The sequence below is a fragment of the Camarhynchus parvulus genome, chromosome 5 (assembly GCF_901933205.1).
Source record: "Camarhynchus parvulus chromosome 5, STF_HiC, whole genome shotgun sequence".
Lineage (NCBI taxonomy): Eukaryota > Metazoa > Chordata > Aves > Passeriformes > Thraupidae > Camarhynchus > Camarhynchus parvulus.
Window position 1 is genome coordinate 7,842,028 of NC_044575.1, and position 12,904 is coordinate 7,854,931.

At 36.5% G+C, this 12,904-nt stretch overlaps 1 protein-coding gene across 5 annotated transcripts in view; it reads right to left on the reverse strand.

The window, feature by feature from the left end:
- LOC115903929 (golgin subfamily B member 1-like) overlaps nucleotides 1-12,904 on the reverse strand; it is a 34,417-nt gene that overhangs the window by 17,105 nt on the left and 4,408 nt on the right. For 3 of the 5 annotated variants that reach the window (XR_004060746.1, XM_030948863.1, XM_030948859.1), the window contains exons 5-20: nucleotides 11,833-11,955; nucleotides 11,088-11,255; nucleotides 10,667-10,852; nucleotides 10,273-10,395; nucleotides 10,016-10,129; nucleotides 9,586-9,907; nucleotides 9,131-9,240; nucleotides 8,630-8,747; nucleotides 8,450-8,541; nucleotides 7,820-7,971; nucleotides 4,243-4,396; nucleotides 3,319-3,442; nucleotides 2,366-2,496; nucleotides 1,107-1,216; nucleotides 681-849; nucleotides 165-269 (exon numbers count right to left, since the gene is read on the reverse strand). Coding sequence is in view for 4 of the 5 variants with exons in the window: in XM_030948863.1 (XP_030804723.1) it covers nucleotides 165-269; nucleotides 681-849; nucleotides 1,107-1,216; nucleotides 2,366-2,496; nucleotides 3,319-3,442; nucleotides 4,243-4,396; nucleotides 7,820-7,971; nucleotides 8,450-8,541; nucleotides 8,630-8,747; nucleotides 9,131-9,240; nucleotides 9,586-9,907; nucleotides 10,016-10,129; nucleotides 10,273-10,395; nucleotides 10,667-10,852; nucleotides 11,088-11,255; nucleotides 11,833-11,955 (2,301 nt within the window). In the remaining variant the exon portion in view is untranslated. The remainder of the gene's footprint in view (nucleotides 1-164; nucleotides 270-680; nucleotides 850-1,106; nucleotides 1,217-2,365; nucleotides 2,497-3,318; nucleotides 3,443-4,242; nucleotides 4,397-7,819; nucleotides 7,972-8,449; nucleotides 8,542-8,629; nucleotides 8,748-9,130; nucleotides 9,241-9,585; nucleotides 9,908-10,015; nucleotides 10,130-10,272; nucleotides 10,396-10,666; nucleotides 10,853-11,087; nucleotides 11,256-11,832; nucleotides 11,956-12,904) is intronic. The other 2 variants (XM_030948861.1, XM_030948860.1) reach the window with 2 other exon arrangements.

Sequence of the window (12,904 nt, forward strand, 5' to 3'; positions counted from 1 at the left end):
TACCCAATGTAAAATCACAAAATGTTCTTCTTTAGATTGTTTTAGCAAACAGAAAGCTCAATGTATGAAATTCAAAGCATCTCATGCTGTCACTTGCTAACACTTAAATGGGCCATGAAAAATGAACGCAGAATTTCTTCTGTTATATTATTTTTATAAATTACCTTTTCTTTCAGTGTAGCAACTCTTTCCGTGAGATCACTGATGGCTGTTTTCTGCTCAATGTTCTCCACTTCATACACACTGCACTTCTTTAAGGCTTCATTCAGCTTATTATTAAAAGTAAAATTTCATGTGATAGAAATACATAGAATTCTATTAAAATTGTGATGTTACCAGTTATAATATTGAGTTTACACAACAGTGAAGTTTATACTTTTAAAATCATAACCAAAAACTTATCACCCCAGTAAAATGTAAATACTTTCATGCAAAGCTGTGTTGGGTCTAAGAAATCCTTACACCAAACTTAATGAATGAACAAAATTAAATTACTTAACTTACTTAATTGTACTTACTTACAAAATTAAATTACTTAGCAACTTAATTAAATGAACAAAACTGTAAAGATAAAGTACAAACTTTCAGACTGGGAAAACAGCAATAATTCTGTTGGGACACAAATCAAAAGTTATGGTTAAAGCTCATCAGTTCTAATAGTAACTATAATTTTAACTTACTTTTTGCTCAACATGCACAAACTTTTCCCCAAGCTCTTTGTTCAGAATATCCTTTTCCTGAAGCAGTTTCCTCAAAGTTTCAACTTGTTCCAACTTCTCTGTCGTGCTCGCCAGTTTTTGTTCTCTTTCTCCAAGTGAATTTTCAAGGAAACTATTTCTGTCAATCAATCTGAAAAGAAAATACATTTTTAGACATTTTGAAAACAAAGCTTGCATTAGGTTTTCTAAAGTTACTAACCCCAAACTAAGAGAACCATTATTTTTACACTTTCCACTTAAACTCCAAGTATAAAAATAACACAACTGCAAACAGAAACATGAGCCAAGTAATGGTTGTTTCAAATTTTGAGAGATTATATGCCTCATTAGAAGTTGAAAGCAGAGAAAGCCAATGGTGTGTGGCGGTATAAAGAACCTTGGTTTTACCCTTTAAGCTGCTCATTCAAGCCAGAGATCAGAATCTGATGCTTTTCCACATCTCTCATTTGTTGGTTGCGCAACTGGGTGAGTTGAGTTTGCAAACGCTCATTTTCATTCTGCAACAAAGCAATGATGAAGAGCATTATCACACCCAGAGAAGCATGAGAGAACTTCACTTTGTTCACACAGCTTTTGGAGGTTTCAAACACAGTACAAATCTCCTACTCTAGTTAGATCCACTGCACCAATTCAAAAATAAAACCACCAAAAAGAAAAGAAAAAAAAAGTCATACAACAGCAACCAACAACCAAAAGCAAAACACATCCAGAATCAACAGCAAATAGGACAAACGTGGCAAACTTGTCACCATTCATGAACAGAAGGTGGCATTTTGGAGGAGACAGAACACACCTGCACTGCCCTCAACAGCTGCCCTTCTTCCTCTACACCAAACGTTACCTGTATTGAAAGGCTTTGTTACAAGAGTCTCAATAATTAATGTAAGCTTGTCTCATCTTAAAACCAGTCATTCTTTTTTATACACGTGCAACTTAACAGTTAAAGAAATATGAGTAATGCACCAAGAGTTTGAGTACGAGATCAGTTGTGTCACTTAGTGAAAATACAGTTCCCAAATTACCACAGTAATTTGTCAGTCAGGCAATACTAAAAATAACTTTTCCTTTTAAAATAACTCTACTGTTCTTTGTGGGCCCTTCAGTATATGGTTTTAAAATATAACTATGTGTCTAGATAATATCTGGAGTTTAGATTGCATGTGTATTTATTTATATAAAATTATGGATCATTTTTATATAAGCAGTTCTTCTCTAGAAATGTGTACATATCTATATGAAAAATTAAATACACACACACACTTAGAGAACAGAAACTTAAGTGATATAAGGAGCGGGAAATTCAAATGAGTCATAACCAAATCTAATTCTGGACCTTCTGGCAAAGGCAAATTCTTCTCCACAAAGAATTCTGAAAATCATCTTGTCTTTTTACTATATTTCTAGAACAAATAAAGCTTAATCCTAATCATAATTCTCCACATGCTGAACAAAAGCAACAGACTTCAACCTCAAAACATAATACAGGATGTGCACACTCTCTGACAACATAATTAATGAGTGTAAATTGGGTTTCAGCCATTTTTTGTCAGCTGCCAATTGATGGGTTTAGCTTAGTGTACGCTGTGATATAAAGAACATAAAATGATTCTCTTGTATCATCAGGTTTACACAAGTCCAAAGCTCACCTGGAGCGCCTCCATTCTACCTTGAAGCTGAAATCTGTCTTCCAAATCCTGACAACGCTCTTCCAGAAAAAGTATTTGTTCCTGCAGTTGGTTTCTTTCCAATTCCAGCTCTTCAACCACACTCCGTAAACCTACTCAGGTCAAAGAAGGAAAATTCTTTCAAGAGAAGACCACCAAAATACCCAAAGTCTAGAAATGGCTGCAGCTCTTTATTCCAAGTTCTCATCAGTGTTAGGCATAAACAAATCTCACCTACTTCTAGTGGAAATGCCTGAGGCACTACATCCCCAAAATTTAGATGGCAAAAGTACCCTTAACAGCTGGAAAACCAAAATAAGTTGCAGAGCTAATGAACTCAGGACCTAGCAGAAATATTCAAATATTGAGCCACCACTATTGTGGTGTTACATTAACCACAAGTTGATCAGGTGCTTGCAGGATCATATATTAAGTAATTATAATAAACTGGTCTGGACTGACAATTTGCAAGTGAGCCCATTCCATCTTAACAATAAGATGTAATTGCAATCTTTGCCATTAATATAAAATCATCAGCATTAAAAACTGAGAATGGTATTTTTAAATTAAGCAGCAATGGAACAGAATTCTGGTTTGCAACATAACTGTGATATAAACTGGAAACACATTCACAGGAACAACTCATAACTTAAAAGAAACACATGATCTTGCCACATGGGATATTTGATGGGCATCAAAGCTCATCCAATTCCAGTGCTCAGCCATATTGATGCTGTACTTGTGAGCCAGAACTAGGCAGTTCATCCAGCACGCACATGCTTGGAAACGAAAAGGAAGAAAACACAAGCCAAAAAAATCCAACTAAGATTAGAATACACCACAAATGGGCTGTTAGCTGAATTTGAAAACAAAAATAGACACAAAATGCAGATGCTGTGTGCATGCTTTCATCAACTGTCTAGTCGCTATCACACCTGCATTGGGTGCAGGGTACTCTGGCCACCAACCTCCCATGTTTTCTCCTTCAGCTGAGTCAGTGCTATCCAAGGTGACATTCAGCTCTTGGAAGCATTGTTTGCCATCGAAGGGGAATCCTTCCTACACACAAAACATGAGAAAGAAGTTTAACTCAAAGAAGGAAGCAAGTAGGGGTAAGATAATTCAGCTACTAAAACCACAGTTTCAATCCAAAATCCCAAAACTCAGCACTGACTCGGGCACTTCAATGCAAGTATGTGGGATTGCTGTAAACTAGAGTGGTCTACGCAGCTTCCAGCTATTATTGCCAGAAAAGCCAAGTCTCCCACCGGTTTTTTAAGATACCTGCAAGCCTTTAAAAAACACCCTTGGCTATCTGAGAAGCTAATGGATACTAATGTTTGGATATCTTAATTAGTGCCCTGATTTCTGAAGTTAAGAGTTCTCTGAAGTATTAGTTAACTAATTATCTTCTTCCAAGGGTCTGTTAATGGGACAATGACATTCTAATTTTTAAAAAAGTTATCATTTTTTCATGCAAGGTGCAGCATCACCTACCTAGAAGTCCACCTGAATGAAGTGGCACTAATTATTCAGTAAAGCTCCACCAGCAAAGAGATTTGTAAAGATTTTATAGAGGTCAAAAACAGCCTTGACATCTGAAGCATGCACATGGCTTCAGGCATGGGAATTACTCCAGAGAGAACCTTGTGATTTTTCAGTGGAAGGAAGTAAGAGCTATGCGAATTTCTCATCTTCTGGCTATGTACATGATCATTAAATTTATCAATGTTTTCAGTTCCAATCTACGTTCTTAATCTCCTAATGTTTTAAAGACTAAAGCACCACATAAATAAGAGTACTTTCCACAGTTTTATTAATAGACAGGCAAAAATAAACTCACATCTCTTTGAACCTACCTGCAACTTCCTGCTGGTCTGACTGCCTTTTCTTCTTGCCTGCTGCAGCCTGCCCACTCCTTGAACTGTGGCCAGTTCCTCCTCCAGCTCCTGCTGCCCTGAGACTATGGCTGGATCGGAGCAGCCAGGAAAGAACCAGTCATCCTCAATCAGTTTTGTGCCACAGGAAAGCATTTACATTTATATCAGACACTACTACATGAAAAGAGACCAGGGACAGGGTGAAGTCCCTACAAATGACTGACAGGAACAAGATTAAAGATTAAAATCAACTGCATTCACCTTGTGATTTCCCTCCAACACTGCTATGTAGAACATAAAGTCTGAGTATCTCACTAAGAAGAAGCAAACCAAAGTCTAACTTCACTTCTTCATCAGCTCTAAAGAAGACTTTATACAGGAGGGTGGAAAGGGTGAGGTTATACCATGCTAAGAAGGAAAGCCAATCAATTAAAATGCCAAATTACATCTCAATTCAATTTCTCAGGTTCAAATATATCTAATTTGTATGATAAAAACCATAGCTTTTTCAGCTGATGACTTTTTAATCTCAACAATCACATTCATTTTTATAAAAACTTTAATTTTAGTACAAGCTCTGAAGCCAGATCATTTGAGGAAGTCATAAGCACATGTTATACTGGCATCAAACCATCTTATCATAAATTAGTAACATCATTCTTTTCAGGACAAATATAGAATCACTAGTAAATAAACACACTGAATAAACTGAGAATATGACAGCTTAGGTATGCATCCTGTTCATTGTTAGAAATGATCTGTCATCTGAAGTGCATTCCCATCTGTTTTGTGATACAACAAAACACATTTGCGGTAAAGATTAGGAAACAACACGTTCCATGCAAAGCAGACACAACAGCACAGCCAGGGAAAGGGAGGGCAAGTAAAGGTGACTCCATATTTGAATTGAAAGTTACATTAATTGGATAATTAGAAATTTGGCTTTCAGTTTAACCACATGAATCCACAGCTGTCCTCACAGCACACAAAACTCAGAGAATTTATGTCAATGCATCTGTGAGGTCAACAACAGGAACAATTTGGAGAGTCAACCCTACAAGGAATACCTTGCTTTCATTTGAGTTGGCCAAGAATTACTTATACCACAGATTTCCTTAATTCACAATTCCATTGCACCTGCTAGATTTAAATTCCTCCTGTAATATTCCAAAATTACACCCCTAATGTCTTGTCAGAAAAGATTAGTGGGGAAAAAAGCTAAAGAAAAAAACAATGACCCTTTTCACGTGGGTTTGATAAATTGGATTATACTTCTGATTTCAATTATACTTTGGCTTCTTACACTGTCAATTCATAAGTGTTTTAAACACCCTTGTGTATTTTCTAGATTTTACACTTCTTTTTATCATTATACACACTTTTTCAAGGCTGTAAAATTAAATGCTGACTTTTGATCACAGGCCTTAAAGCTCTGTTGACAGGAACTGCCAGTTAAGGGGTTCAAAGAATAATACTTATTCCAGGTAAAAATTTAACCCCTCTTCTGACACTGTAATATAGGAACCCAACATATTTAGGCTCCTAAGTATGTGATGATGATGAAAAAAACAATGAAATTACAACTGTCACAAGAATAATGGAAGGATAGAAATTGGAGCTTTAGAATGATTTAGCACACTCAGACAAGTGATAAAACACTTCCAGTTAAATGGAGCATTGCTTTAAGACCAACTAGTAATTACATACATTTTCTAATGTTTTACAGCAGCTTAGGAAGCTTTTCAGTTGCAATTATTTAACATAAAAACCTGAAAAACTTTCCAGAATACCTTTTTTCAGATATGCACTGCATATAACAAATTATGATGTGTCTGTACTTCCCTGAGTCACTACTGATGCTACATATTACTTTCACATGGCTTAAAATATTGGTAGTTAATATTAATGCACGCAAGTTCAGCAATTTATGGCATGGAATATTATTTTTTTAAATACTACTGAATTTCAGATAGTACTAAGAATTAATTTGCTTCTTACTTAGTCACAAGCACTTGTGGCAAGCCAAGAAATTTGTCTCTAGATAAAACATAAATATGGAGTCAGCTGTTACTACAGTGAAAAAATGAAGATGATTTCATTAATATAAAAGAAGAAAACAGGTAGTGCAAGGCAGGAGAAACTTGAGTTAAAACCCAGAAGTTGTTACACATATTGCTAAAATCCACAAACCACCAATGGCAAACCTTGCAAGGTACTGTTGGCAATTTGCTCCACAAGAAGCAAGAGCAGGAGAAATCAGCAACAGTACATTGCAAGGGACCATTGTTGCAGGAACCTGCATGCACAAAACTGATGGGAAACTGCTCTCCCTGGCTGCCCAGATCGCAGAGGAGGGTAGGAGTGGAGGGGGAAGGGACGCTCAGGGCTCACCAGGTGGAACGGCAGGAAAAAAAGAAACAGAAAGATCATGCTATTCCCAAGGGGAAAAAAAATGCAAAATTAAACCTGGACCGAGGCAGAGGAAATTTTACAAGTGTTATTAATATTGCATGTGGCTCTGTGGCCAGCACAGATGTGCTAACAGATAGATTTGATGGAGGGGTATTATTTCCTTTCAAACCAAAGCATAAATCCTTCAAAAAGAAGAGACGTGACCCTTAAACATTTCTGTGCTTACACGCTGAACTTTCAAATGGATCATGGAAATGAAAAATAATTCAGCTGCAGATTGAAAAGAGAAGGCTCAAATTAACTAACTGGATTAATTATGATGGGAGGTCCTGTGCATTAAAATCTGCCATTATTCCCCATGCAGTTAACTAAGGGGACAAAAATGGCAATTTAGTTCAGATGGCATGGAAAGAGCAGTAAAAGCTATCTAAAATTTAACCAGACTTTCATAAGTTTTAATAGAAGCTACTTCAGTTTCTCATCAGCTGATTAATTAATAATTTAGCAAGCTCTAAAACCTGACTTTACTTGAAATGCTATTTTCTGTAGGTAATTTGATATTTTTAACCACCTCCAAGCCACTGCCAGTGAGCATTATTCAGCTGGTCTATACAAGTGGCACCTACTAGCAGATCACTAAATATCCTAAACAGAATTAATGAGAAGTTTCCTAAAGAGAAATTCCATGCCAGGTACATTTTGCTTAAGCACCACCTTCATTCCTCTAATTCAAACCAACACTATAGTCCCCCACACTTTCACCACTTCTCTATGCAGGCAGCTTTAATATTTCAATGGGGAACTATTTATCATTGATAAAATATTATTTTTTTATCATTTTTATCATTTACTATATGCAGACAATAAGCCTGTCAAGCAGTCTTACAAAGCAGCAGCTCAAATGGCAAACAGAATAGCACATCTACTTAATAAAAATTATATAAAACAAGATGAATATATGAGAAACAAACTTGAGGGAATAGGAAAAAGCAGAAATTGCAAATTTCAGCAATTTCACTAACTACACATATTTTATGACCACAGAAATGAGTCATGGTGGTGTGCTATCAATTCGGTCTGAAGCACAAGAGACACACACAGATCTATAAAAACAGGATTGTTGGACTGGAAATAAAATAATTCACCTTCTCTCTCCTCCTCGATCTGAGCCATTCTCAAGGCCATGGCAGATTTCTCTTCTCGGACTTGATCCCGGGACTCCTCTGACTCTGGGACATTTTCCTGCCATTCCAAGAGATGACTCTGCAGTTCATCCACACTACCTGATTCACTGGCCTAACAAGAGAAATTCTGTATTAAAACAAATTTACCACCCCTCTCTGCAAATGTAAATACATTGTAAGTTGGCAAACCACCATAATTCATCATTTAACTCAAATAAAAATCTATGAAATTGGTAAATGCAGATTGTGGATATTGTAGATTATGTGAAAAACAAGTCCCACAAATTCATAAAGTACTAAAAATATTCTGTCTACAAAATAACAGCCACACTTTGATGACTCACATTAAACATCACTAAATAAACAGCAAACTGCTTGGAAAAATGTAATTTAAAGTGTGTGCGAAGTAGGTAGAAATCAATCTTTTTGAGTAATTCAAAACCTGTCATCGTGTTCTCCAACTGAATAGCCATTGACAATTCCATCTATCAATAAACTAATTCTCAGCTCCAAAATCCAGCTGACATACTTTTCAAAGTCTAATTAACACCATTAATCAGTAACTCATGCAAATCCATTTTCAAGTTAACCTGTGAAGCTGCTCTCTTTGTAACTTGGTCAAGATCAGCCTGCAGCTTCCTCTGCTGCTCTTCATAGAGCTCGAGCTTTTTCAGCAGTTCTTCTACAAAAACAACAAATTTGGTTCGTGAGGACACAAATAATTCATTTTTGTCTCTACTTTGGATCATCTGCAAAAGATTTTCTCTTACCATTCTGAGTTCCAATTTCATGCAATGACTGTAGTTTTGACTGCAGTTCTTCATTTTCAACTTCTAATTCTGACACACGATTGCTTAAGGCAGATACATCATTGGTTTTTGAGGAAAACTGAAAGAAATTACAATTATGGAGGTTTCAAACACAGCAAAATCACAGCAAAGTCCTTTTTTTTCTTATTCTTTAGTAGTATCTAGAATAGCTGTTTTTCTAATATTTCAAGTGCAATACAGCAGCTCTCTCTAACAATGCTGGGATGCCTGAATGCTGGCAACACAATTTGCACTATTTTTTATTTAAACTACATCTTGTATCAACATTTTATGTCCATTCCATTTTCATACCTTAATTTAGGTTTGAATGAAATTAAAAGTAATTTACCTTACAGTAAACTATTTTAATATTCTATTTATGCCACAGTTTACTTTCAATCAAAACTCCAAGCACAGTAGTTGGAGAAAGACACAGAGCCTTAAACACAAAGCTACACATACATTTTTCAGTTCATCCTCCAGCTGTTTGATTCTTGATTTAGACCAAGCCTTCATTTTCAAAAACTTGGCTTCAGATTTGCTGGCCTCTTCTGTTTTCAATTTCACTTGGACTAAGAAACAAGAAGCAGGAATTATTTTAAACTGTAGAGAGATTATTAATACAAACCTTGTGTGTAATTCCTTTAGCAACTGGAAGTTACACACACAAGACCACAGCATTTACAGAAAAACATAAGAATTAGACACAGTGACAAATTTACAGCTCGTGATTATCGTGGTAATCCTCTAACCCTCATTATTATAGTACTTGATCCCTTTAATTACTGTGGCAATAACATTCCATCAAGTTTCATGTAGTTCTAATTGCAGTAAGTATGAAATTGGCTCAAAACACATAGAGGTCTGGGGCAAAGAAGCCTTTAATACTGTTAGTGACAACTGTTTAAATAGGATACCTTCCAATTCTTCCATCTTCTCTTTGGTTACAGATTCCAGATCTTTGACTTCTTTGGAATTACTCTGTCCACCAGCACTCAACTCTGCCACTTGTTTCTGAAGCTGAACTAGGGCCTGGTCTTTCTCTTGCAGCTCAGTTTCATGTTTCTCTTGAATTTCATGCAGTTCAGCATTGTATTTCGCCTTAACTTTTGTCATTTCAAGCTCATGTTTCTCCATCATGTCTTTTAATTGGGCTCTCATTACATGTTTCTCAGCATCCAGTTTAGACTGGAGGTTTTCTTTTTCAGACAGAAGACGTTTCAGGTTTTCATTATTCTCCTGTTTAAAAAAAAAAAACCACAAAAACCATTTATAATTTCAATGCAAAGTATTTTTCCTACCACTGTCAAACATTATACCTGCACTCCTACTTATGGCACTTCTTACTTTCAATTGCTGGTCCTTGGCATCCAGCTCTTTTTGCAAGACATCGATCACCTGTGTCCTTCCCAGCATGACTTCTTCCTTTTCATGGAGCTTCTGTTTCAAAGCCTTTAGTAGCTACCAAAAATAAAAAGTTAAATAATCAAGCAATCTATAAAAGACTTATTTTTCTTCTCCCAGCCAGACATCTGAACTGTGTCACAGAGTTTAGTAATTACATGACTCCCAATTCAAGCTGCTGAGTTTCCAGAGCAACATACCTGTTCTAGGTCAGCACTTGCATCAGATTTAGCAGCTAATCTAAAAAGCTCCTGCTCATGTTTTTCTCTCTGTGCCTCCAGCTCCTTTTCCTTTTCCTGGATAATATTTTGAAACATACGTATCTAAAACCAAGAAGAAAATAAATATGAAACCAGCCAACAAACTATAGTAAAACCACACTGAACTGTCTAACTAAAGGTACAGAAAGATAATGGATTCCAAATTAAGTCTGAATTTTGCTTCCAGTAACATTAAACACACTAATTAGTCACTTATGTTCATTCCTAGCAAGTTTCTAACAACTAAGCCCAAACGACATCCTCCTCCTCAAACACCTGCATTCTACTTTTCCTAAGAACTGGATATAACTTTTAGAATCTTGCATTTACTTACATTTTCCATGTATTTAGCTTCTTTTCCTTGGAAATGCTCTCTTTCCTTGCTTTGAACGTTTTTCAGACTCTCAATCTGCTCCTGGAACAAGCTGCATTTTTCCTCACTGTCTCCCACCTTCTTGGTAAGGTTCTGCACCAGAATCTCCATGCTTTGCAGTGATGACTCTTTAGCTGCCAGCTGGTTCTTTACAATGCAAACCAAAAGACAATTAGCAGAAAAATGATACAGCAATCATGAAGCCTCTCCCTGGTAAGAACAAAATAAGCAAGTAAATATATATAAATTAAGATAGTCAATAAAGAACTTTTAGTCACATGAATTAAGTGTATTTCAGAGAGGGACTGACTACATAACACATCACAATTCATTGGCTCCTTGAAATCTCTACAGAGATTTTATAACTGAGCTGCTAACATACCTTCAATTCCTCATTGGGCAGGAATATTTCATTGGCAGCATCACTGGATCCACAGGCCACCTGCAAATCCCTGATGTAAGCATCCCTTTCAGCCAGCCTCTTCTCCTTCTCTGCCAGCATAGCATCCATGTCAGCCCCACGGCCGCGCTGCGCCTCCAGCTCAGCATCCTGAGGTGAAAAGGCAGAATTGGTTGTGCTCTGTGCTTCCATCTCCAGCACAGAAGAATGGTCTGCATCACTTCCTTACTGCCTGTGTTAGACTACTCCAAAAATTACAATCAGATGTATAACTGGATCTGTTTCAAGTGTAATCATTATTTACTGAACCTTCCTCTCTCAAATTCTGCAGCATTCCTATTCCTGCCACCATCCCCAGGGAAGTTATGTCCATAAAACACCACAACATGAAATTTCCTACATTTCCTCCTGTTATGACCTATTTTTTCAATGAGGAAAACTGAAACAAACCAGTACTTTCGTTCAAAATGCAAGATTTAAATACAACATTGACCCACAGAGCTCGTCTCTGTGTATCCTTCTCCATTCATCCAGGATTCCCTGCTCACTGAAGGCACAATGACAGAATTCCCACTGCCCTTGCTGAGGCTGTAACATAACAATTCCTCAACAGAAAACTCCCAGAATGGCTGTTCAGTAGCACAGAATTAAATATATACTTAAATAAACATATTCAAACATAACCCTACACCACAAAGGTAAAAAGTCATGTCATATAAAACACCACCTTTTTCTGTAACTCTTCATTTTTTTGTGTGATCTGGGATTCCAGCTCTTCAATTCTCCTTCTCAGCACCAATATTTTCCCTCGATTTGCTGCAGCATTTTCCTGGTCTCCATCTTTTGATGCCTGCAAAAACAGGAAGGTTTGCATTCCATGAACAGGTAACTCCTGGATTCTGTACCTCTACTTAGTCTGGTAATATTGATGAAAAAAGCAGATTTTACTCGCAGACTCTGTTTCAGTTCTCTTCTATTTTTCATATTCCATGGAGAAGCTGGCACAGAATTTGTATTAAACTTATAAAAGTCTTTGTATTTAAATTATTCATGATAATTACTGCTAAAAAGTGGACTGGAATGTGTAGCAAGGAGATTCACTTTCTTTGGCAATTGACACTCAAATAATCTGGCAAGTGTAGTCCATACATATCAGAGGGAAAACAGGACTACTGGGGGAAAAAAAAGAAATTCAACCATTCCCAAGCATGCTTTTAATCAAAATTTCCCCAGTTGTAATTGTTGTTTTATAGAAATTATCTGCCATTACAAGAAACCAATTGCTAAGCACGTTTTGTCAGCCAAAAAAAGATCAGAAGAATAAATAGTCACTGCACATTTTTGTGGAAAACGGGACTGCAACAAACTGAAAGTTACCCTTCCCTTCCAGCACAGCTTTAAAATGCAAATCTCCCTGAAAAACCAAAGCCTCACTAAAGTTATTTTAGAAGCCATATGAAGTCCTGCTCTGAAGAAATACAAGTCTACTTGCACAACTGTGTTACTGCAAACACATCTGAGACTCTCTTGTTAACAGTAAAACACCTGTCACTTTCCAGCACTTAATTCACATTTTGCTAGTAAGGACAGTTATACTTTTCCTAAGGAACAAGACAGGTTTTGTTTTCATTTCTTCTCCAGACCTTATCTGCCTGATTTACATGTGTCAAAACTTTGGGTTGCTAATAAGATGAAGGAGTGAGAAATTTTTACTAAAACAATTTGAAGGGAATGTGCAATTTTCTGGATTTCTATTGAAAAATAAAAGAATTAAATAGAAACCCAGATGAATTGACAGC